The 26,377-nt window shown below is 36.2% G+C and overlaps 4 protein-coding genes across 5 annotated transcripts in view; 3 read left to right on the top strand and 1 right to left on the bottom strand.

Moving 5' to 3' along the window:
* The first annotated feature begins 360 nt into the window (after positions 1-360).
* On the top strand, positions 361-1,083 carry LOC110107254. The gene has a single exon (XM_020837456.1). It carries the CDS (start codon positions 361-363, stop codon positions 1,081-1,083), a length of 723 nt encoding a protein of 240 aa, XP_020693115.1.
* Positions 1,084-1,619: 536 nt separating this feature from the next.
* Positions 1,620-3,765, top strand: LOC110107242 (pentatricopeptide repeat-containing protein At3g62890-like). Its single transcript, XM_020837438.2, has one exon. It carries the CDS (start codon positions 1,773-1,775, stop codon positions 3,660-3,662), a length of 1,890 nt encoding a protein of 629 aa, XP_020693097.1. The 5' UTR covers positions 1,620-1,772; the 3' UTR covers positions 3,663-3,765.
* LOC110107272 (arginine biosynthesis bifunctional protein ArgJ, chloroplastic) overlaps positions 3,564-26,377 on the top strand; it is a 36,166-nt gene continuing 13,352 nt past the window's right edge. The window contains exons 1-9 of the mRNA XM_020837475.2: positions 3,564-3,698; positions 13,849-14,051; positions 14,134-14,262; positions 15,831-15,954; positions 20,758-20,831; positions 20,929-20,973; positions 21,080-21,130; positions 21,210-21,278; positions 22,518-22,576. Of these exons, the coding sequence (XP_020693134.2) occupies positions 3,644-3,698; positions 13,849-14,051; positions 14,134-14,262; positions 15,831-15,954; positions 20,758-20,831; positions 20,929-20,973; positions 21,080-21,130; positions 21,210-21,278; positions 22,518-22,576 (809 nt within the window). The 5' untranslated portion in view covers positions 3,564-3,643. The remainder of the gene's footprint in view (positions 3,699-13,848; positions 14,052-14,133; positions 14,263-15,830; positions 15,955-20,757; positions 20,832-20,928; positions 20,974-21,079; positions 21,131-21,209; positions 21,279-22,517; positions 22,577-26,377) is intronic.
* LOC110107243 (actin-depolymerizing factor 7) lies at positions 5,309-7,602 on the bottom strand. Of its 2 annotated transcripts, XM_020837440.2 has the most exons (4): positions 7,287-7,602; positions 6,299-6,514; positions 5,927-5,976; positions 5,309-5,827 (listed from the first exon to the last, which is right to left on the bottom strand). In XM_020837440.2, the coding sequence occupies exons 1-4, from the start codon at positions 7,596-7,598 to the stop codon at positions 5,677-5,679; spliced, it is 729 nt and encodes a 242-aa protein (XP_020693099.2). In that variant the 5' UTR covers positions 7,599-7,602; the 3' UTR covers positions 5,309-5,676. The 2 variants fall into 2 exon arrangements, with proteins under 2 accessions (XP_020693099.2, XP_020693098.2); XM_020837439.2 differs by lacking the exon at positions 6,299-6,514 and having other exon boundaries at positions 5,321-5,827; positions 5,927-6,192.

Raw genomic sequence — 26,377 nt, 5'->3', positions numbered from 1 at the left:
ATATATATATATATATAATATGTTATGATGCGCGATGTTAGAAAAATTCAGCTGATTGCCTGGAAAGACTCCTGTCTCCCAAAAGATAAGGGAGGGCTGGGCTTGCCTTCTCTTGATGCTCTATCCTTTAATTTCAGCTGCTCCTTGATTTGGAGATTTCTCACTACTAATTGCCCTCTGTTTAGCTGGTGGCGTTGGAAATACATCTCTCTTTGGTCTCTGATTCCTAAACTGTGTTCCCCTTTCTGGAAACACCTTAGCCTTATTGCCCAGCAACAAAAACACTGTCTGCAGCTTAGGATTACTCCGAACTGCAATTTCTCCCTGCTCTGGGACCATTGGTGCTTTGGGAAATCTATTATGGAGATTGTGGATCCTAATGCTGACTGTAGCTGGATGGTTTCTATTAATCAAGAATTCACTTCTGTTATTATGCGCAATGGCAGTTGGCAAGTGCCGGAAGATTGGCCCATTAATCTTAAAAGGTTGGTTGACTCTGTCCCTATATGGAATGATGTGGGTTGCTGTTTGTGGCGAAACACTGAAAATGTTTCTAACAAACTTTTTAGCAAAGAATTCTTTGCTCCTTTTCCGAATGTTAGTTGGCACCGTTTTGTGTGGCATAAGCACTCCTCTATCAGATTTTCCTCCTATGGTTGGTTGGCTATTAAGAATGGTTTAAAAACTGCGGACAATTTGCTTAAACGTGGAATCTTGGTGAACCCTTACTGCACCTTTTGTCAGGATTGTAGAGATTCTCATACTCATCTCTTCTTTGAGTGTGATTTTTCTTTTGGGATTCTGAATTTTCTGATTCCTCAGTCTCAAACGCTTCTTTTACGCCCTAACCTTTACCAGATTTTTGATTTCATTGAGGATATTTCTGATACTAAGGAGATGTTAAATTTCTTCTGTCTTCTGATAAACACTTCTATTTACTACATTTGGAGGGCTCGAAATGATAGGATCTTTGGTAACAACATCGAATGCATTACTACCGTGGGTAGAAAAATTAAAAAGGCTGTCGGTGCCAAGCTACAGAACTGGAAGAATGGGTTGAATCTCAAACATCTTCTGTGCTGATTTATTTTTTTCTCTGTTTTTCTGTTGCCTGGATTTATTTTTCTGGTACATTGGCTGTTGTGCTTGGTGAACTGGGTTGGTTTTGTTATGCTGCCAACTTTTTGTGCTGGAAGGACTTGTTGGGAGCTGTTACTCGATCTGGTGTTATCCTGGAGGGTCTAATGGCAACCAGGGTAATTGGTTTTATTTTCATTTCAGACAAATTTTGCAGGACAATGATGACCGCTGTAGCACTGCTCCTTGGATGGTCAATTCTGGCAACCAGGGGCGATTGATGATCTATTTTCTTTTACACGTCCCGTTCGTATTCCGCTACAGCCAATTTTCTGAGTCCTGATCAAATTTGTATACCACATTTTGATACCTTTTGGGTTGTTTTGGGTGGTATAGTCTTTTTACATTTATTTTTGTAATTTTTATTTTTTCCCCCGCTTTTGTTCTTAGGGTGGGATTTTTATTTCTTTTACTTGTAATTCCTTTTTTCAATCAATAGATGGGCCTCTGGCCCCAAAATTCCCCCCAAAAAAAAAGAAGTCGTGACCTTAATGTGAATGAGTCATATGTTATTCTGAATTGCTATCTTTCTCTTCTCGGTTCACTCGCCGTCGACATCAAGCCTGGCGGCATTACATCGCCGGCCTAATATTAACGCAACCATCCTTCTTCTAAAACATTCCAGCAAGCTCAACATGAGCCAGCTCCTCCAGCTCCAAACCCTGCTCATCACCGACCCGCCCCCTCCCTCTTTCCTCGACCCCAACCTCGCTGCCGTCAAGCTCATCTCCGCCACCGCCGCTCGTTCCAATCCTCGCCATGCCGCCCTTATCTTCTCCATCCTCCCTGACCCCAATCTCGTCGCATGGAACTCCCTTCTCAAAGCACTCGCTGACAACCACCTGTACTCCCTCACTCTCTCCCACTTCAACTCTCTCCTCCTCCTCCGCCCTCACCTCCTGCCCGACGAGTTCACGTTCACCTCCATACTCAAATCATGTGCCGCCCTCATATCAGTTGCAGCCGGCGAGGCCTCCCATGCCTTTATCATCAGCCACGGCGTCGGTTCCAATCTCTTCGTCGCCAATTCCCTCGTCGATATGTACTTCAAGTTCGGCCGCGTTGAGGACGCCCGCAAACTGTTTGATGAAATGAAAATAAAGGATGTGGTGTCATTGAACACCGTTATCAGCGGATGCTCCTCTTATGGCGACATTAAGGGTGCACGACAGTTGTTTGATGGAATGTCGGAAAGAAGTTTGGTCACTTGGTCTGCGATGATTGCAGGTCATGCCAAAGCGGGTGATACGGGAGCCGCACGAAATCTGTTCGATGAGATGCCGCAGAGAAATGTGGTATGCTGGAATGCAATGATTTCCGGCTACGCACAGAATGAAAAGTTCTCAGATTGCTTAAAACTTTTCCGCGCAATGCTGCTGCAGTCAAGCAGCGTTCAGCCAAATGCAGCCACGCTCGTGAGTGTGCTCTCAGCCTGCGCTCACTTGGGTGCTCTTGATCTAGGCAAATGGATCCATAGATACATCGATCGGAAATCCATAGAGCTCAGCCTGTTTCTAGGCAATGCGCTTGCTGACATGTACGCCAAGTGTGGCTGCATAGCAGAGGCTAGAAAAGTGTTCGACCGAATGCGTGAGAAGGATGTAATATCCTGGAGCATAATCATATCCGGTCTGGCTATGTTCGGCCATTCAGATGAAGCAACTTCTGCTTTCCATGAGATGTTGCAGCGAGGAATGGTGCCTAATGAGATCACCTTCATGGGCATACTATCAGCCTGTACCCATTCGGGCTTGGTTAATGCCGGGCTTGAATATTTCAGGCTGATGAAAGAGGAGTTCTTGATCTCTCCCAAGGTCGAGCATTATGGATGTATGGTGGATCTTTTAAGCCGAGCAGGTCGGCTCCAGGAAGCTGAGAGCATGATTGCTTCCATGGAAGTGCAGCCAAATGTTATAGTATGGGGAGCTCTACTCGGCGGCTGTAGAACCTATGGAGATATAGAGCGAGGAGAAGTGGTGGTTCGTCGAATCCTGGAGTTGGACTCAGAGCACTCAGGCAGCTACGTTTATTTAGCTACAGTGTATGCGTCCATGGGAAGACTGGAGGAGGCAGCAAAATGCAGGCTTAAGATGAGGAAACAGAAGGTGACTAAGACTCCAGGTTGCAGTTGGATAGAGGTGGATTACTCAGTGCACGAGTTCTTCATGGGCGATCGCTCACATCCTCAAACCAATGAGATCTACGCCATGATTGCTGAACTGAGGAAGAAGATGAGGCTGGCAGGGTACGTACCGAACATTAGTGTGGTTAGTCAGAGCATAGATGAAGAGGAAAAGGAGGACGCAGTTTCAATGCATAGTGAGAAGCTTGCTCTTGCATTTGGGCTCATTAATTTGAAGAAAGGGGAGATTATTAGGATTGTGAAGAATTTGAGAGTCTGCAATGATTGTCATGATGCCTTTAAGGTTATATCCAGGATAGAGGGAAGGAAAATTATTCTGAGAGATAGGAGCAGGTTTCATCAGTTCAAAGAAGGATTCTGCTCATGCAAAGACTACTGGTAGATTATATAGTATTTCATGGGCAGAGAAGGAAAGGCAGTAAGTAATTTTTAAGAAATTGTCTTCAGTTGTTCATGTTCTGCTAATTTATTCTCCAGCTTTTCAATACCTGGTATATAATACTTATATGATTTGTAATTTTTCTCATAATTGGCATACAAAAAATAAGGTATCCGAATGTCCACCTTAAACAATATTCACATATATGCAAATTATCCATTAAAATTGCAGCACTTACAAGTTAAAACCATAATATACTGTAAGTCTTTTTTCGGTGGAAGTGTTCCAACACAATAGAATAAAAACCAGAAGCTAAGAGAGATTTGACTATGCCAGCATCTAAAAAATAGGGAGAGGATGTGTAGTAGCAAAGGAAAGCATCTCTGATTATGATACCTCCACATGGCCTGAGGGCTTTCTATTATCAAATACTCTACAACCTGAATGTACTCTTCATAATCATGACCATTTGCCTTATGTATCCCAATTATTTAGGCATGCATTATGAAATCGCCACTGAATGTTGCATGAAGAATTTAAGCAATTCTTTGCCCTTAGATATATTCATTTCTCATTTCATCACAGAACATTCTCATTTCCACCGCTTAATTTGCTTATCAATGACTTCTTGACCACCCAATATTATATTGGTATAATAATAAGTCTTACTTATCCAATTTAATACAATCTAACACATTTCAAAACAGAAGGATTTTCATATGATTTTCATATATCTTTAAAAGACATTATAAAGTATTAAAAACATTAACAAATATCACATCAACTAATAGATTCTATAGCTAAACCATTGGCTATAACACTACTTATTAAAAAGTGAACCAGAGGAATTAAAGTTGAGCAAAAGAAATTAGTGGCAAGCCCATTTTCAACCAAAAATTTAAATCTACAAGAGTCAACCACTTCATATTTTACACCAACATATATTTCAACTATTTAATATAAAAGAACCAAAGCTTTTCACACATTTTAAGATTGAAATATATTATAACATAAAAATAGACTTAAATGAGTTGAACAACAACAACAACTACAACATCAAGCCTTTGTCCCACTTGGAGTCGGCTACATGAATTCTTTTTCGCCATTGTGTCCTATTAAAAGTCAATTTCTAATTTAAATTTAATAAAGAAAGATAATTTCTAATATTTTCTAACCAAGTCTTTTTAGGTCTACCTCTATCTTTATTACATAAGTCAAATCTAATACCTCAACTTTCCTAACCAGGTCATCGAAAGGCCTCAGTTTAATGTGACCAAACCATCTAAGGCGACTCTCTCTAATCTTATCTTCTACTAGAGCTACTCCAACCTTTTCATGTATAAAATGCATCAATGAATAACACAGAAGAATAAGCCTCAAGGTGACAGATATATAAAATTTTTAAATAAAGTAATCATCTTAAACCATAACCATGTTATCAATAACTATCTGCAATACCACTAAGCTTCCTCAAATCAAATGTTCTTCTATATATCCCTCTGCTAACATAGAGCAACTAGTAAGTGCTAAACAACCAAGCTAATGGATGGGAAGTCTACTTTCCTAAAGAGCAGACTAGATATGGAAAAGAACAATAAAAAAGCCATTTTGTGACAAAACTGATGAAATCGAACTTATGATAAGAACAATAAGCAAAAAAATTTACCATTGAAATGCCAAAATGGCACATCGCATTCCAAACCATACAAATCATAACGCACTAGAATTGCTTACATGGACACCCATCAAACAGTTTCATACATATAGGTCGTAGCCATCAAACTGGAAGTCAATATAACATGATTAAACCAAAAAAAAAAAAACTCATCTGCTTGTATGCCATAAATGAGGACTCAAAAGAAAACATGACAGAAAACAATGTGATAGCTAAAGCATCTTCAACAAGCAAATTTGATATTATGGCAAAAGCCACCATAAGATGAACTATAAACATTTCATTTCAGAGATCTGACTGCAACGAATATATCTTCAATGCAGAACCGACAATAGAAGACAGTCAGTTGGCACGACCTTTGATGACATCAAGATGTATCTCCGATGGATCGGTTGCTTGCAACTCCACCTGAATGCCATCCAGCTCCCTCTTGAAGCTTTCCTTCGTACTCGCATAAAGCATCTTATTCCTCACTTTCGATGTGTCGGGAGACCTTAATAACAATAGAGTAGAAGCCGGGCAATGAAAGACTTCATAAACAAGCATAGATAGATATATATGTCAGAATTAGGAGCAAAAACAAAAATATTACCATGCTATGAAAAATATCTTGCTTTTAGGGACGTTCTCCTCAGTAAAAAAATCAAAATCATAAACAGCGTATCTACATTCACTTGCAGAAAGGTTGGCAGTAAAATCCTCATAGTTGAGAGCAGGTTCACCAACTTTATCCACCACTACCTGCTTCAGTTTCTCATCAATCTTGTAAATTATGAAACGGTAGGTTCTCTTTGCCTTCAATTCAAGGAACTTCAACTTACAATCATCATTCACGGCCATCCCTGATGCTGAATTAGCCTGCAAGTTTTATGCAACATATAAAAAAAATAAATTTTTTTTTCCTGAAATAGTAATTCAACTTAACCCTAAAAAGATCAGACCAGATGATGAAATTTATAAAAAAATCAAAATCATAAACAGCGTATCTACATTCACTTGCAGAAAGGTTGGCAGTAAAATCCTCATAGTTGAGAGCAGGTTCACCAACTTTATCCACCACTACCTGCTTCAGTTTCTCATCAATCTTGTAAATTATGAAGCGGTAGGTTCTCTTTGCCTTCAATTCAAGGAACTTCAACTTACAATCATCATTCACGGCCATCCCTGATGCTGAGTTAGCCTGCAAGTTTTATGCAACATATAAAAAAAAAAAACTTTTTTTGTTGAAATAGAATAATTCAACTTAACCCTAAAAAGATCAGACCTTATGATGAAATTTATCATGGATTAATTCAGTCTAACCTCTTTATGTCGAAAAAGCAGACAAATATTGAGGAACATACAAAAGAATTCACGGAAAAAACAAACAGAAATTGGATCGCACGATGACCAAGCAGAACTAATAGTAAGAACGTAATAAAATACAGATAGTAGGATATGGATGTAAAGAGCAGGAACTTTCCTTCACAAACATGGACGGCATCTCTTGGCAAAATTGAAAAAAATAAAATCTACTAGCTATATTAACAAATTTACCTAAACCAAGCAATTCAAAGCGTTTTTATCAAAGATCCATTATTCATTCGCTAAATCACATAGAAAGATAAAGACTAAACTATGAAATAAACAGCAATCATCTAACAATTCAGGCCGAAGAAAGAAAAATCAAAAGATAACTCAAATAAAACCAGAAACATCCAGAACTAGACTTGAAGTCCAGATCTAAACCACAAACCTAAAATCCACGCAATAAGAACGCAAACTAAAGTAACAGTGCAGGAGTCACAAAATGAGAACACGGAAATTTTGCGCTGGATAAAAGATACAAGTGCTAAAACTTAAGATAAATGGTACTTCAAATAGTTATCGTATAATAGATTAAGAATACAAAGGCAAAATAGAGCATAGAGCTACGAATTCTGAAATATCGAGGGTGAAAACGAGATAAATACCATTTTTGCTGCTTGATCGGCGGAGAACAGAAGAGAGAATCTAGGGTTTCCGTCGCACCGAGAGGAAAGCGCTTTCCGGAATTGGTGAACCGAGGAGACTTTAGTGCGGGGGGTACAGAGAGAGAGAGCGAAAGAGAAGTGGCCTTGGCCCGCGTTGAGTGGGGGCCGCGGCGGTGGGTTTCCTGTATATTTTGCCGACCACTGTCGTGGATCCCACGTTGAGGGACGACTTGCAATTGGAAGCTGCCACGTGGTCTGGGTAGCTGTAGCCCAGGATTTGGTGGCATGGACCTGGGCGGGTCCCCGGCCCATCTTGTTCCAGCCCTAAAAAGGGTTTTGGGTTGGGCGGTGTGAGATCCCATTTCTCCGATCAAGGAATTTTTATTTGATCAGTTGACCTGATGTAGTTCTACGTTCGTATGCTAGTAAAATAGTGTCACGTGTTCTTATTCTTTACCGCGCGGCCCGACAATCCGACCCGGAACGGCCCCGAGATTGCTATGTTCGCGTATTGCTAGGTATTGATCGATTTTGCTCGGCAATAACGAGAAATACCATTATGTGAAGGCCAATATCGAGCAATACCGAGTTTGCTAGGTATTAGTCTTCACAGAGCGATATTTTTTATTATTGCTAAGCAATACCGAGCAATATCTATCAATACCGAGCAATATCTATCAATACCGAGCAATACCTAGCAATACATGAACATAGCAATCCCAGGTTCCGGTCCGGGTCAAGTCGTCGGGCCGCGCGGTAAATAATAAGAGCGGTAAAAATGCAGTCAGATCTCGAAAAACGTAGAACTACTTTCAATTTTTGACACGACACGAAACACGACCCGAACCCGACCCGGAAAAATCCGGGTTCGGGTCAACCCAAACCCGAAACGGGTCGGGTTCGGGTTCATGAAATCAACCCGTTTTAAAAATCGGGTCGGGTTCGGGTTGACCCGCCAACCCGAAATTGACCCGAAAGTGACCCGAAAACTCATTTTGACCCGAAAACCCGAGATTGACCCGATTTTTTACCCGAAAATTATCAATTTTGGGTCAATTCCGGGTCATTCGTGTCGGGTCGTGTTGACCCGGACCCGAATCGGGTCGGGTTCGGGTCCAGAAACCTGACCCGTTTTTAAAAACGGGTCGGGTTCGGGTTGACCCGAACAGTGCCGGGTCAGTTTCGGGTTCGACCTGAACCCGACCCGTTGACCCGAATTGACACCCCTACCTGACCTAATTGTTTCCGATCAAGGCATTTGGCTAATTTTAGTTATAAGTGGGCTGAATTAGATTTCTATTCAAAATTAGAGTGTACCTATCTATTACAATACATGCCCGATTAAAAGAAAAAAAAAAAGTTCTAATTTTAATAAACTTTAAAGTTATAGAACTTAAAAAATTCTTCAAATTTATCTTCTTGTGGCAAGAAATTCATAAACCCACAAATAATGATTCAATCTTTACCAGGAAGTGCTTGCTGAAATAAGCCCTCTGCCTATATCCTTGATCAATTCAAAGTTGTGTCGTTGTTCTTACAACTACAAAAAAAAATTCTTGTGCTTTAAATCTTATGCAATGGGTTCCATAATTATGTTGAATCATCTAGGGAACCTCAAGCTACGGCATGAAAATTGCACCTAGGCAAGGGAGTGTGGAAGTGTGGAACTAGACACTATTAAATAGTTGTGTTGCAGGCTGGAACATTTGTGGAGGTAGAGGGATAAGGAGTTTAACGTCTTAGCTTTGAACGAAGATCCACCGCACAGATAGATAAAAGAGAGGGATGCAAGATTTATAAGAGACACCAAAATTTTTACGTGGAAAATACTGAAAGGTGGAAAACCCATTGGGTTTGTCCTAATTAAAATGATTATACTAGTGTTTATTGTTAATTACAAATGAGGCCCTTCCTTAGAGGAAGGCATTAGCTTGATGTAGCAAATATATATCATATAGGGCACATTATATGGTGGGAGTTAGAAGAGTGATATAAGAGTTGCTCCTAAAAGAGTGTTGGCAAGTTCGTTCGGTCGGTAAGATCGTAATCGTGCGATGATGGTCAGAGGGACTGTAGTCGACTGGTGAAGGAGATTGGAGGGCCTGAATTAGGCTGGTAACAGTGTTTAGAGGGATCACAGTCGATGGCAACGGTGGTCGAAGGGATTGTAATTGACGGGCGTCAATGGTCGAAGGAATTGTAGTAGGTGGACGACGGTGGTTTGAGGGACCCTAGTCGGCGGGCAACAACGGTCGCAGGGACCGTTGTCGACTGGTGGCGGTGGTTAGAGAGATCATATTTGGATGTCAGAGGGACCGTAGTCGGCGGGCGACAGTGGTTAGAGTGGACCATAGTCGGCGGGCAATGGTAGGTTAGAGGGACCGAAGTCTGAAAAAGTCTACTGCGAGGAGGTCCGGCGATTAACTGCATATGGACAATTTTCGATAATTTTTTGTAATGTATCAATTTGTAATCTTTTGTGCAGCAAGCATGAGTACAAAATCTAAGAAATGAACAAAAGAAGTGAATTCCAAGTTAAGAAGTGGCAATCTAAGAATTTTGTAACTGAAATTCCTCCAAATGATTGTCTATAAAGATATTGAAAATTAAAATATTGTCAAAGTAAATAGCACAAAAAATGTTGAGAAAGGGTTTTATGTATCATGAGTCGTATAAATGTGCTCGGAGCATTGCATGACATATCGCCCCTCGTGCATTATGAATGCTATTTCTCATTCATTTTTAAATCATATTCAAGTTTGATAATAGCCACTTCTCAAGTCCACTTTCAAAAAGATGATTGCACCATTTTTCTTGTCCCACGAGTCTTCAACCCATGGCACGGAGCAACAGAATTTGACAATAATTTTATTAATAACTCAACTATCCACACAAATGCGAAAAGATGCATCTTTGTTTGGAACAAGTGGTGCTAGAATTACACAAGGGCTAAGGATATGCTTGAATTAGATTTTTTTTGTAGCATTTCTTCAACTATATCTATCTATTGTAATATATGTTGCTATTTAGGTCCCATTTTGTAATGAGGTAGATTGGGTAATAAAGTTCCTAGGTTAAGATATATTTTATGGTAAACACTTTGTAATGGAGAGGTCACAAACAATAATTCATCAGAAAATATATCCACGTATTGTTTTAGAAAAACCTTGGCTTGCATTGTAATTTTAAAAGTTGGGTTGTCATATTTGATGAACACCAAGGCAAATAATGCTACTAGGAGGCGAGACTATATGACTTGTGTAAGAGTAGCTACTTCCCTACTATTAACAACCTTGGGCAAGGTTGGAGATGGCATTAAATGGAGGTTTCATCCCTTCCAATCAAAAGAGTAGGCATTTGATCTACTATCGTATAATGCTCCTCCATAAAAAATCTCATGGTCGACTCATTGAAAATGTTACTCGACGCATTTCATAAACTATAGAATATATCCATGCTTTCATACCCAACTGATTTTGTAAGGATTTAATTTATGGTGTATGCAAATTTAATGTCTTGATAATAGTACTAAGCATCACATTTTCCGCATATCTATTATAGATTAACATATCATAAATCTTTCCTTTAATGGTGTAAAACCTTCTAAGAATGGCATGACATTGGGTTGCAATTCGTTGACGACGAGCTAGCAAAACTTAATTCACGATACAGGTTAGGACGTCCCCTTCATCACCTTGTAGTTCTTCAATTTTGTCCCCTTAATCTAATAACTCGCCCTCATATTTTTGCCACATCTATCCTTTGATGAATTGCACCTTTTTTTAGATTCAAAATTTATTAGATTTATGCGTGGATTGAAAACAACAAAAGCACCTCAAGGTGTTGTGCTTAGCATAAGGATTATTTGTGTCATAGGAGACCGGTCTTGTGATTGGCTTTGTGGTCTACAATTCACTTTTATGCAGTGCTCATCGCTTTGCTAGCATATGTGGATGGTAGGGAGCCCCCTTTGGTATTATATAAGGAAGACTTTGAGTTGATGCCAGGTTCCATGTAGGAATGATAGGAATAGCTTCAATGAGAACTTCTAATCAGTTGTTTTTTATCCATATACAAGAAAATTGACTACCTAAGATAACAACCAAATGGACTATGTCTTCAATTTTCCTTGAATGCCTTGCCTCATACCTTCAATATAACTTGCCACAAATTGATTTCTAGTTTCATTCAAATTATTTGTTGCACTTAATCTATAGAATTCCTCCAAGTACTCATTAATGATGCATGACCACCATGAATAGAGCCGATACTGTATGTAAAGCCTTTGTTCGAAACTTGCAGGAAGGAAATGTCTTTGTAATAATTAATTCATCCAGCGCCAATATTGAACATGCCCATTCCCTTCTTGCCGCTTGGACTGCAGAATCTGATTCCACCAAATGCTAACACCACCTTTAAAATATATAAAACTTATTTTTCCTGACTACTTTCCATGTAATTAAAGAATTTCTTTAGTAGTCTGCCTAAGTACAAGTAATCCTTTGTATATAAACAGCCATCAAAGAAGGATATATTGATTTTCACCCTGATACCATAATAGTAATGATTATAGCCTTCTTCGTTCTACCAACAATGTAGAATATGGGAGTCTCCATCAATACAACAACAACAACATCAAACATTTATCCCGCTATGTGGGGTTGGCTACATGAACATTTTTTCTCCATTGTATCCTTTTAAGAGTCAAATTCCCATTTAAACCTAATAAATAAAGGTTATTTCTAATATTTTATAACCAAGTCTTTTTAGGTATACCTCTACCTTTCTTAACATATGTCAAATCTAATATATCTACTCTTCTAACCTTGTCATCGGAAGACCACCATTTTATGTGACCAAACCATCTAAGGCAGCTATCTATAATCTTATCTTACAGTGGAGCTACTCCAACCTTTTCAAGTATATGCTCATTTTGTGTATCATGTCTCTAAAAGTAAATCCACTCATCCACCTGAGCATCTTCATATATGCAACACTTAATTTAATATTATGCTTCGCTTTTAATGGCCAACATTTTGCACCATAAAGCTTGCAAGTCTTGCCATCATCCTATAGAATTTTCCTTTAAGTTTGAGGAGAACTTTTCTATCACACAACAAGCCCATTGCATTCCTCCACTTTAACTATCCAACTTGATTTCTACTAATAATATCCCCATATATCTAAAATGTGTACTCTTATTAATAACTTGTTTGCCCAAAATCACAATACCCTCACTAGATCTATTAATACTAAAATTATACTCCATGTATTTGGTTTTAGATATACTCAAACAAAAACCTTTAGACTTTAAATTTGACCTCCATAATTCAAGTTTACCTTCTCCCTCTCTAGTCTTATAAATAAAAAGATTGTCGATTTTGATATTTTTCTTCATCAGTCTGAGAGCTTTGCCTTAGCCAATGTTTTGTGCCATCAAGATCACTAGAGGATACAAGGCATGATAGAAGTTTCACTTAGATTCAATATGGTTATCAGATGCATAACTCATCTTATCTTGAGATTTTTGAATTCTTGTTGTATCTCAACTGCGACCAAAAGAACTAAATGTTAAGCTCATCCAACTGTTGACAAAAACTTGACTGAGCAGCCAAAAAGCTAAGCTTGGAATTTTGTCAATATTTGGGTGTCTACTGTATTTTGCCATTATATATAAGGCAAGATAAATCTACTGTAGAATGTGAAGGAAGTTTTGTTAGGCAGGGGTGGTGTGTCGTGACTGCATCCGAAAGTTAAATATATAAAATTTAAAACGTACACTATTGGATTCAAATTTATTTGTGGATGACTCCCGATCTTACTAACAGGTGACCTATAAGTGTAAGCTAGAATATTGTGAAATTTTTGTATGAGGAATAAGAGAAAGAGTCTGAAGATCCCTACAAGTCTAACAACATGTAACATGAAAAACAAAAGATCCAAAAAATGCTTTGGTCATGCATTTATAAGGCTTAGAGTGCTACAAGAAAGGCTACTCTTAAAAAAAATAGAAAGTACAAGATATGATATAACTATTGTAGACTGTTATGGACACATGGTGTTACGACTAGTTCCGATACAAATTCCTATACTGAGGTAGGTCATATTGTCTTGACTCCACAATAGTTGATTTATTTTCAAGCTATATTTAAACATATTTTTTTTTCATTCTATGTTGAGTACAATATGCTTATGTAGTTTAATTTAAATTACTTCTACAAATAGATTATTGTGAGGAAGTTAAATTTCTTAAAAATTATTATGAGTTATCTATTTATTTTTTTTTCCAAATAAAATTATGAAAAAGTTAGTTGATGATTTTATGAAACTATGAAAACCGTTTTAATAAACTTTGTTCTTAATAAAATTATTTCAAAATTATGCAGCTAGTTTTATCATATTAATATCTAAAATTTTGAATTTTTTTTCTACTTTTTAATCAAAATCACAGTCCCTTTAATAAATTGTGACATATTATTTATTTATTTATTTATTTTGTTTTACCAACTAAAATGAATTGTAGCAGTAAACTATATAATTGTAGTTCATCGACTGACTCTAGGTTTCACCGCTTCGGAGTTGGGTTCTGTACTTTGTGGTTGCACTCCCTCTGGAAGTCCAAGGCAGCCTCTGCTGAATTTTGCTTTGGAAAGAGATTCTGACCACTCTCCTGCTTATTATTTCGATCTGGAAATCGTTTCTTCGATTGCTCCTGCAATGGCTCTGGCACTGAACCATCCCATCTCTGTCGGCGTTAAAGAAAAAGTGAGTTGTAAGTTGACGCATTTTCTTCCAACCAGGGCATTTAATGTTCTCTTTTTCTTTGCCTTCATATTATTTTCTGCAGTTTCGGAGTTGTGATGGACCTTACCAGCGGGGGAAAAGGGTTTCAACCATCGTTTGCGTGGATGTGGGAACTGCTTCCATATGCATTCCCGCCGCTCCGATAGTTATTCCGGAAGGACCCTGGAAGCAGGTAATTTTTTTCCTTAAGCTAATTGTTTTGGTTTGATTTCATTTCGTGAAAGTTGGTTCTTTTACTCGTATCAATTCCGTTGTTCTTAGTTGGAGATTAAATATAGATGCTGACGGTCTGTAAATCCGTCGTTGTAAATATATTCATGAACCGTGAATCATAGAACGCATGCATGAGTAGTACTCATTATTGACTGCAAAAAACCCACATACAGGACTGAAGAATCGTGCACAACATTTTCGGCAATCTATGGTCAATGTTGGAAGAAGATGGGACTGATAATTCTTGCTGTTCCGAGATTAAAGCTTGCTTAAAGCAGGGAAAGTTGAAGTAGACCCTTCAGCATTTTGAATCATCAAACTGGGCTTATTAGGGATTTTCCTTGCCAGACAATATTTGAATGGAGAAAATGGATGTCTTTAGGATTAGGGCTGTTACATATGAGATCTCAATTCTCTTCTTCGATTGAAAATTCCCTCAGAATCATTCGACCCAATCTCGAGCTGAGCCAAGTTTAATTACAAATTTACTTGATCCAACCTTGATTCGAGCCAAGTATGGCTTGTTAATTTCGATCTGAGTTTTGTTTGAGCCAAAAAACCAAACCAAACTCTATTGATTTTGATATCATAAGATAAGTTCTTTAATCAAGCCAAACCAAACCATATTCTATTGTTAGTTTTCTCATTGAATTTGATCCGAGCTAAAAGTTAATTCAATTTTTGAGTGATAATCGATCTTCAAGAGAAATTCACATTTCTATTTATGATGACCTTGAACGATTAATGAAAGAAATATGACTGATGGTTTTTTGCTAATACATTTATTAATGTCCACCATTAAAGATCATTTTATGCCATACCAAAACATGTGATTCTCAGAGTAAAGTTGAGTTGGATTCAATATTTTGTTATTGGGAGAATTCATGTTCTTGTGTGCGTGGGGAGTCAATATAAAACTTAATATTTGCAAGTAAAAGATCTACCCTTGGATAAAGAAGGCACGCGTTAAAACAAATTGCCATAAAAAAGTCTGATCATGCCAGGCATGAGTATACTATTCATAGGATGAAGAAGGGCTCAGCATTCTTAAGTTGTGCATCCATTACAAGCCAGGTTCACTGCTCTGTCTTCTAGCATTTTAATGTTATCTGAATCTACTGGGTATTTGGAATTTCTGAAGAATAATGCAGAAATGTCGTGTTGGCATTCAGAAGATTTTTGGAAAGAAAGATACAAAATCTTCAGATTCAAGCATGCACTGATTTTATAGCAACCTATGATGGATGGTTGGATCTATGAGTTTTGAGATCTTTTTAAAAAGTGATTAAAGCTGTTGAGCAAATTAAAAGAGTAGGATAATGTTTTGAGTTTCAAAAGAAGATTCTAAATTTTGTGTGAAGCTTATCAGGGAAAGATTTGGCTATTTTGGCATGCTTTGGTTCTACTACCAGTACTGCAACGCATGCACTTCTTCGAATAATAAATCCGCCAACCTGCATTGCATCTAATTTTACTCATGGACAGTACTGAATGTTTTGAATTTCTTTTACTTGATTTATGTCATAGATACCAGGTGGTGTTACTGCTGCAAAAGGATTCAAAGCTGCAGGACTGTATGGCGGTTTACGTGCAAAAGGAGAAAAGCCTGATTTGGCTCTAGTAACATGTGATGTTGATGCCATTGTAGCAGGTGACAACGCCCCCTTTTGATGCTGTGATTACTTACAACCCACATAATATAATTTCTTAGAATGGGGTTTAGTGCATTTTGCATAGACATATCTGGAGGTCTTGGAGAAATGTTTGAGTTTCCTCTAGTGCAATATAGAGGCTTTAGATTTGAATCACGGGAACAACAAATTTAGGGAAGGCTGCTTACTATGTATACACCCTTTTATATCTATATGAGTTATGACCTCTTCTAGGAGCTGTTTATGCCTCATTGCATGTGCTTTAGTTTATGCCTTATCATCATTAGCCTTATTGATGTGGAGCTTTCTCAGGCGGTGTATTTTGGTACAGGCCTTGCAGCTTATTTTGATGCAATCCTTAAATTTTTTTTCATGATGGTTTCCCATGTTTGGCAGTGCGGTTCTATGATGGGTTCTTCTGTTTCTACTCCCTCCTCGTTATTTCTTTATTATATGATCGGTAACCAATCTCTTAACATTATGCACAAGTTATAGAAAATGTTATATGCATTTATTTCTTGTGCCCCTAATGACTGAGGAATTGATTTGAATGTACCTTGTTGCTGTCTACTTGTTGATGACTATTGTATGTATTTTATCCTCTTCATCACCTTGAAGGACAATACAGCTTATGATGTGAAACCAACAAGAATTGTAAGGAACTAATAAAAGTATTGTGAAGATTGCTACTTTAAGGCTAATGAGCCATAAGACATGATTATAAGAATTCTCAATTATTAATTTTGTTTTGGTATGTAGTTACAAAACTTAGGATATTAGAACAAGTTAATACAATTCAGAAAATATCACAATAACACTAGATATGCCGTAATAAAATCCAAAGCTTAATATTTAGAAATTTCACCTAGAGTTACCGTTCTCACTCACACTCAATATAAAGCTTTAACGGAGAGAGGATTTCAGCACACCAAACGATGCCCTAAGATGGTAGCAACAGCAATGGCTTTGATCCAAGAGAATGTAGTCGGCGGTGGAGGAGTGGATTGTCCTATGAGTTGCCAAGATCCGGTGGGAATGTGTTCTTCAATGGAAGGCACGAACGTGAAGATGATGCTTTCGATATAGCCTTCAATAGTCTCGTCGACGATTAAATTCACATAAAAAAACAGAGATCCGTTCTTCCTTGATCATCGTAGATGAAAACCATGGTCGATTTCGGGATCGGCCATCCATGGATGTGGGAGGCTCCTCTCTTGAACTCCTTGGGGGCGGCGGGTTTGTGAAGCAAGAAGGGAAGGAGAGGGGAGGGCCGGCTGTATACTAGGGTTTGGGTATGAGAGAGGCGGCTAGGGTAGAAATTGGTGAGGGATTTAATTGCAAAATCTGAAAGTAAATTCAGATTTTAATTAATATAGGGTTAGGTGAATTTCAAATTTGAAAATAAAGGAGGTTGGGAGGGAATTAGGGGATGCAGGCAGGAGGTGTGGGGGAGAAAGGGGAGGGGCCGGAGGAGAAGAGATGAGCAAATAGTGGAGCCGCGAGCCTCAAACCCTTCCAAAGGCTGACAGATATTGCAATCGCCCTCACCTAGGGCCATCTTTCTTCTCTCAAACACTCAACATTGAGGGAGACAAACAAAACTCAGAATTTTATTCAATCATCATCCCAATACATAAGAAGAGGCCATATATATAAGCCTCAATATGACAAAATAAAATAGACTAGAATGTCCATTGGGCTACAATAACAAACTAACTACCCATAGGGGTAAAATCGGAAAAAACTGAAATATAAAAATAAATAATACCTAAAGTGCATCAAAAGTAAAGGCTCTCCATCATGGCCATCGATCTTCGATGTTTCCTCTGATAAACGCGTCGGAATCTCTTGTCGATGTCCTCATCAGCTTGCTATTTTTGTGTTGCCACATATAGGAAAACCAACAAAGCAGGTTTGTTGTTTGGAAAATCAGATTACTGAAATCAACAATTCAGAGGTTTTTTATTTTCTCTGTTTGCACATGACAAAAACAAGAAAATAACTCGATCATGCTTTAGAATACTTGTCCTCTCAAGTTTTGCCTTGCAATTGCTGTAGAAGATAATTAGGACTTATCGACTGCTGAACAACAAGTCGTCCTTGTTGTTTTTTAGGTTGTGTTGCTGAAGTCATCAAATAAGATTATTTTTTCGCTGATAGTCAATTTGGTAGTATTCAATGGAAAAAAAGGATTCATGTAGCTGACCCCACGTAGTAGGATAAAGGCTTGATGTTGTTGCTGTATTCAATTTAATAGTAACAAATGGTTCTTTTGGCACTGTGCTATTCTACCCAACTCTGTGCTACAATGCCCAATTCTGTGTTACAATACTCAAGATTGTGACATGTTGCTAAAATGACAGTCAATAACAAGGACAATAAAAAGAGAAAAATAAACTTTTTTAGATTTTGCGTTGCAATTACTGTAGGCAATAATTAGGACTTATCATCTGCTGAACAAGTTGGCCTTGTTGTTTTCTGAGGTTTTGTGTTGCTGAAGTTATCAAAATCAGATTATTATTTCAATGACATTCAATTTTAGTAGCAACAATTGGTTCTTTTGACCCTGTGCTTTAGTACCCTACTTTGTTCTACAATGCCCAATTCTGTGCTACAATATTCAGGGTTGTGATATTTTGCTAAAATGACAGTCAATGACTAGAAACTTGTCATCCAGTTCTCTACGGCTATATATGAACTAAGGTCGTTCAACCATTCCTAGCAGCAGGGTCTCTTGAAAAAAATAATCACAAAACGAGGGAATGAGCTAACGCTCAACAAAATGACAATTACATCTAAAATTCATGTGTAATGTAGAGGAAAACAATATGCAAAGTATCATATGCTTAACATGATGTCTATTGTATCATATGCTTAACATGATGCTATACTAAATGTCAGTTGCTTAACATGATGTTATACTAAATGTCAGTTGCTTAACATGATGCTTATTAACTCATATGTTCATATACTTACCCTATGCATATATTATACATCCGTACCAGAGTACCCATATTGTACCGATAAGATACAATCTCATATTTGGTCATTCATCATCATTTTGCCCCGAAGAGCCGTGTTGCTCCAAAGAGCCGTATTGTGCAAGTGCACTATATTTGGTACTCCGCCTCAACATACACAAACTTGCATTTTTTAATCTAATATCATAAGATGATAAATATGATGACTTTTATTTAAGCATGGAAAGGAAATGAAAAGGAACTTAAACCTATGAAGAGCTTTCTACTTAGCATGCAAAGTACTTTGTACAAAAACTTTCTATTTAACATATCAAGAATAATGTGATATATAACAATGTAACATGAAAAACATGAATATAAAGTGACATAATGCAATGTAAACTTAAAAAAAAAAAAACATGAACCTTAGAATGTAATGTCACTTACCTCGATATGCAATCGTTTATACTTGTGACGAATCTTCTTAAACCAACACCTCTCCTATAAGTAACACCTAGGAGAAAAAAAACACCTTGATTACTAACTTATATCATACATTTCCTATTACTCTAACTAATCATAACACATTTCCTATTACTCTAATCCTATTACTCAAACTAATCGTAACATAATACATTTCTATTGAAGTAATATTTTCATATTAATTTATTATTTTCGGATTTAATGAAAATCCATATGTTAAGAACCCACATTTTTCATCTTTTCTTATAATTACAATTTAAATCACTTTCTCTAACATATATAATTATTAAAATTAATTATTTTTGGATTAAGATAATGTAGAAATTAGGAAAAAAAATTTTCTTTTTCAAATTCTCATTGTGCGAAATTAGGGGTATGTTCTTTATACCATGAGGGGTAAAATATTATAATCGTAGAAATTCTAATTGTGCGAAATTAGGCTCATGAGGGGTAATTTGGCCAAAAGGCTAAAAATTTACTTAAACGAACTTCAACGATTTTTAGTTTTCAAATTGTGCGAAATTAGGTATATGTTCTTTATACCATTTCGATCGAAATTTAGCGTAGAATTTTATAAAAATTATTGCGTCGAATTCCAACCACTTTAAAATTTCGCCTAATTTTACCGCGGTGCATCGAAATGCGTGTGACACATTCGATCGAAAGTTTTCGGGTTTTACATTTTGCTCCTTTACGCTTCAGTTCTTACTATTATATAGTATTTTATATATGGTCAACAACTTATTTATTGATTTTTGGTGGGTTTATACTTATAAATAGAAGGGCTTGTGACATTTAAAAGACATCATATTTGCAATTTTATTTAATTTCTAATTTAGTTCCCATTTTGAGTATTGGTTGGATATGATTCTTTCTAGCATAGTGCAATTGGAGATTGCAAATTTTTGAGAGAAATTATCCTGGATTGTCACTTAGTGTAGCTCTGTTTCGATTCTCTAATTTAGTGACCATTTTATTTTCACGATTAATTATTATCAAATATGATGCAATATAATGCTCTTCAATTTGGTCTAAGTTTTCAATTGAATATGTGATTTTTTTTATAATCCTAAATATTATGCAAGATTATATTAGATAACTATCAAATTATCATTTGCCGAAATTTTTATTTAAATTTGATTTTTTTTAAGGTGAATAATTGTCTAAATTAGAAGTTTCTGACTTTGAATTTGAACCTACGTGTAGTCATATGATGTGATGAACTATTCGTGGTTGGGGGGTCTTGAAATTTCTTGATTCTAAAATTGTTTATTAATATGAATCCTTTGTTACTTTAAAGATCAAAACACTTTAAAAATTAGAAATAAGGTGGTGAATATTTTGCTTCCATTTTCTCAGGGGTATTCACTAAGAACATTGTTGCTGCTGCACCAGTTATCTACTGCAGAAATGTACTAAAAAATTCAAATACGGTATGAAAATCCCATCTATATTTGGCTTTTTGCCATACATGATTATCAGTGCTGAGCACCCCCCAGAATCAAAATTAAAATGCTTTAAATTTTGCAGGCACGAGCAATATTGATTAATGCTGGTCAAGCGAATGCTGCAACCGTAAGCTTATTTTTTTATTTAGTTTGATATGAAAATCTATGTAAAGATCACATTGGCCGTGATGATGGTTGTCAGGTATTTCTAACATATTTAAATGATTATACAGGGCAATCCAGGTTATCAGGATGCAGTAGAATGTGCACATTCAGTTGCCCAGGTTTCTGGTTTCAGATTAATTATTTTGGCTAATTTTCTCACCGCAATTGCAATCCTTAAAATTTTTATTTGCCATGCAGTTTCTTCAGGTGAGACAAGAAGATGTAATGATCCAATCAACTGGTGTTATTGGTCAAAGAATTAAAAAGGTATACATGATTGCACTTATGTGTATGTTATATATATTTTGAATTGTCCATGGGTGATATTTTGACCTTCTTATTAAGGCTAGGTAAGGCAACATATAAAGAAAGGAAGAGATAGGTGGGCAATAAGAAAATCTATTTGTGCTCAATATCATAAAGTTTAGTGGCCTAAAAAAAAGCACAAAATACCTCCCAACCCTTTATTTATAGGGTTGGGAAGGCTAGAGAGTGGCTACACCTAAAAAAAGTAATAAAATAGTATAATATTTGATTGTTACAGACACATGGACTAACTCGGATGAATATACATACTCTGCCATATCTGACTTGGCTCGGATCTAGGTGAGTGCTTCCGACGAGTGCCTTTGACAAGTGCCTCCTAGGTTAAGGCATTAACTAAGCGGGCATGGTTGTTACAACTGAGTTTGGATAGAATCACTTATTGTCATATTATCCTCCATCATTCATTACAAAATTTGACTAATTGAGATTTAAATTAGCTAAAAGTCATTGATAATGCAGAAAGTAGTTAAAAAATGTCTTTAGCTTGTTTAAAACTCTTAATTAGTTAATTTTTTTATGCTGGATGAAAGTTATGGATATAAAATGAAATTTATTATTTTAAAAAGATAGCATTCTCTCCCCCCTCCTCAATCTCTCTCTCTCTCTCTCTCTCTCTCTCTATATATATATATATATATATATATATATATGTATGTATGTATGTATATAGGAAAAATGGAGTCTATTCTTCTAAACGGATAATAGTCCAAGGGTAGTGCTGTTTTTTTTTTCCACTTCTTTCAGTTCTTTGTTTTCCAAATTAATGCTATAATTTTATTTGGCTACTACTTTTTTTGTTGCTTTTTAAATTTTTTTTGGTGAAAAGTTACTTTTTACAACCATGTTTGCTAGAGTGGGGTTGCTATAAGAAAACGGCTGCTTGATTTTCTTACAAGATGAAATATTTCTGAGACCCACAACACTTTTCAGAAAGTTGCTTTCCTCGTGATAGTCTTACAACCACTTTTATAGAAATCATAGCCGCCCCAAATGGACCATAACACTTCTCTTTCTCAATTTGTATTGTTAACTTTGTATGCATACAATACAAAGAGACAATGTGCAGATTATTTTAAGAATTTGAATGAGAATTGTGAATTAAAATTACACCTCATTTACATTATTTTCAGCTTGAACTTGTATTTCCTGGTTAAATAGGTATTGATTATCTATGTGCAGGAAGCTCTTTTAAATTCACTTCCCAGACTGGTTAATTCCCTATCATCAACAGTTGAAGGGTATTATTCCCATACTTTTTTTTTCTATTACTATTTGATAGGATAGTCTTAATCATTACTTTTGTGCATGTTCTTAACATCTTACTTTTCTTTTAACTATTTTTAAATGCATGTCTCCTTTAGGCTTAGTCATAATTCAAAATTTAAAAATTTTTATGTAAATAATTATACACGTTTGCTTGTGTTAAAAGATAGAAAATAGTTGGTTAGCATGTTACTCATAAGTTATATACCATAACTTGATCTGGTTGTGGTGGAAAAGGTAAGCAATGGTTGGCTAGCTTTAAAATAAAATTATATTTACTTCATGGAATTTGGGGGATTTGAATGGGTAGATAAAATAATTGATAGACACAATGATTAGTAGAAGAATAAATATTGCTTGTTTATAGTCATTAAATGAAGAATGAAAAAAAAAATCTAAGAATATTGGCTTAGGTTATAAGTTTTTGTATGTTGGAAATATTGTTGACATTTATGGGGTTGAAAATATTTAAAAACAAGATTAGGGTTGTGACAGTTTTGGATAAATTGCTGAAAGATATTATTGTTGAGGTGTATTGGGTTAGTGATAAGGTGACATCAAATTATATTAGGGGATAGTTTAAAAAAATAATTTCAGAAAGAAATATGTGAACTATTACAATATACACCTGAGGGAAAATGATATTTATTGGGTGTGCTTGGGCAATGAGTTCTAGTAGAATATGCTTGAGAGTGGTCATAGTGGGCATTGAATGCCAGATAGAGATGGAATGGTAGAAGTTATACTTTATTTTACAATAGACAAGTATCTTGTCATAATGAATGCATACTTCAAGGAATAAAAATAGCACTTCAATTCTTTTAAAATTGGACCCAGCAAATCATGAATATCTTTATTTTTACTTTCAAGAGTAAATAGAAAAAAAAATGTTTTTTTTCTAAAAAATTATAAGGTGATTTCAAAAGAAAGTTTAGCCGTCCAACCTAGTTTAGTAGCTATGAATGTATGTGAGTATAAAAAAATCAAAATAATAAGTGTTCTAGGATATAAGGTGAATGATGCTAATTTCTCAAGACAAGTTGTGAAGAAAGGCACGTTAGAATTCTTATTTGAGTCAAATCTAATATAAGATGATTAGTTCCATTAAGAATCTTACCATAGAAGCTTTAAGAGAGTTCAACAATTTATCATTAGCAAGTAGGTTTGTTAGTTTAGTGAGGAGGTACACAAGCTTATCAAGGAAATGAAATATGTTTTTAAAGAGCTAAAAATATTAAGGCTTGCAATGACTAAATAATTGTTATAGGTCTTGCAAATAGGATTGTACAACAACAACAACAACATTAAGCCTTTATCCCACTACGTGGGGTCGGTTACATGAATCTTTTTTCTCCATTGTGTCCTATTAAAAGTCAAATTCTCATTTAAATCTAATAAAGAAAGGTCATTCCTAATATTTTCTAACCAAGTCTTTTTAGGTCTGCCTCTACCTTTCTTAACATAAGTCAAATCTAATACATCTACTCTCCTAACCGGGTTATCGGAAGGCCGCCGTTTTATGTGACCAATCCATCTAAGGCGACTCTCTCTAATCTTATCTTCTACTGGAGCTACTTCAACCTTTTCACGTATATGCTCATTTTGTATCCTATCTCTAAGGGTAAAACCACTCATCCACCTGAGCATCCTCATCTCTGCCACACTTAACTTAGTATTATGCTTCTCTTTTAATGGCCAACATTCAGCACCATAAAGCATTGCAGGCCTCACCACCGTCTTATAGAATTTTCCCTTAAGTTTGAGGGGTACTTTTCTATCACACAACAAGCCAGATGCATTCCTCTACTTCAACCATCCAACTTGAATTATGCTGATAATATCCCCATCTATTTCACCATCACTCTGAACAATAGATCCAAGATATCTAAAATGTGTACTCTTATTAATGACTTGATTGCCCAAAGTCACAATCTCCTTACTAGGTCTATTACTACTAAAATTACACTCCATATATTCCGTTTTTGATCTACTCAAGCGAAAACCTTTAGACTCTAAGGTTGACCTCCATAATTCAAGTTTACCTTCAATTCCCTCTCTAGTCTTATCAATAAGAAGAATATCATCAGCAAAAAGCATACACCAAGGACATCCTCTTGCAAATGTTTAGTGAGAGCATCCCTGACTATATGATTGTGAGCAAAGAAATAACTATGGTTTTTGATGATTTATATAATAAGCTTAATACCACGGAGGAAGAAATTGAGATACATAAAATAGTTAAGGTATAAGAGATCTAGACTTTGATCAAGTTAAATGCATCAAAAGTGAATACAATAAGATCTTGTTTAAAAATGAAAAAAGTTGTAAATGCAACTTTGAAAATGTTTAATTGAGAGTCTTAACAGATGTTATTCTTGTAGAATATAATGAGCAAAATAATAATATATATTACATGTTGATTTTAAAAAGTTGAATGTAGTTAACTTCAAAGAAGATGCATAAAGGTAAAGCCTTAGGTCCAGGACATACTTATTGAATTTTGAGAGTTATGGTGACGTTATAGTGGTTTAGTCTAACAAATTTTTTCATTGAAAATTCGAATGCCAAAATAGTGCCAAAATTTGGTACCAATATTTAAGGATAAATGAGATATTGATGGTTTTGCTAATTATAAATGAATCAAATTTGTTTTATGCCAAGAAGATTTATTATGGAAGCAACTTTTGTGTCATTAAAATTAATAGGAAGTGATCTTCATATATTTTTAATTGATTTTGAGGCAGAATATGATCGAGTACCTTGATAATTGATTGATGTGTTTTATGGAAGAAATGTGTGCGTCAAATGTATATTGAAGTTATTAGAAACATGCATGATGGAATACGATTTAACAATAGAAGTAGTTGAGTGATTAAGATTTTCAAAATACAATATGAGATGCTTACAAATGATATTCAAAATGAGTTGCTTTGGTGTATAGTTTTTGTAGATAATATTATTTTAATCAATGAATCATCTACTGAAGCAAGCAAAAATTAGAACTATAGAGAAAATGAGTTTTGAAGATAAAGACTTTATAATTAGTAAAACGGATGCAGGACATATATGAGAATATGATTTAGATAAGAATTTTTGCACGCTTAATGAGTAAGAGCAAATTAATTAAATCTTTATGGTGATTCAAACAATGAAATAAAACACAAAGAGCGGTAAACACAAGCTTAGGCCAAGTTACTCGCGAAAAGTAAAAACTACATAACAATCAATTACTCTTGATGTTGCATACGAGATGAGTTCCAACAAGAAATACCTAATCTAACAATAAGAGTAGTGCTTTGAAAGATCTCTCACACACTTTCTATTAAACACTAAGCTTTAGCTGAGCGTTTCAAGATTTTGCATGAATCAATCAAACCACAAATAAGGACCAATTGAGGAAGGTAAGAGTTCACCCTTGCTAAGATTCCACCTTCTCGCAAGCTTGGACAGCAGTTGGTGACTTGATGGCAGTGAAACTGTTGATCTCCTCTTGCTGGAATTGATGGACAGCAGTTTGAAACGGACTCCCGTTGGTAGGGAGGCCAGGGGAAGATGCCAGAGTTCTTGGACAACAATTTTTCTAATGCTGAAGTTCAAGACAGCAGCCAATCTTCTTTTGGATAGCAGTGGGGTTGGCTGAAATTCTTGGACAGGCTGCAGGTGGTGTCCAGAAATCTGGACAGCACTTGGAAACTTCAGGAAGAGAAGAAAAACTGAGAGAAGAGGGCTTGAAGTGGATGGAAAGGGCTGAGGGGGATCAGGGAATTGATTGGAGA

This window comes from Dendrobium catenatum, unplaced genomic scaffold, assembly GCF_001605985.2.
Source record: "Dendrobium catenatum unplaced genomic scaffold, ASM160598v2 fragScaff_scaffold_43, whole genome shotgun sequence".
In the NCBI taxonomy this organism is placed as follows: domain Eukaryota; kingdom Viridiplantae; phylum Streptophyta; class Magnoliopsida; order Asparagales; family Orchidaceae; genus Dendrobium; species Dendrobium catenatum.
This window is presented reverse-complemented; position numbering and strand designations above follow the sequence as displayed.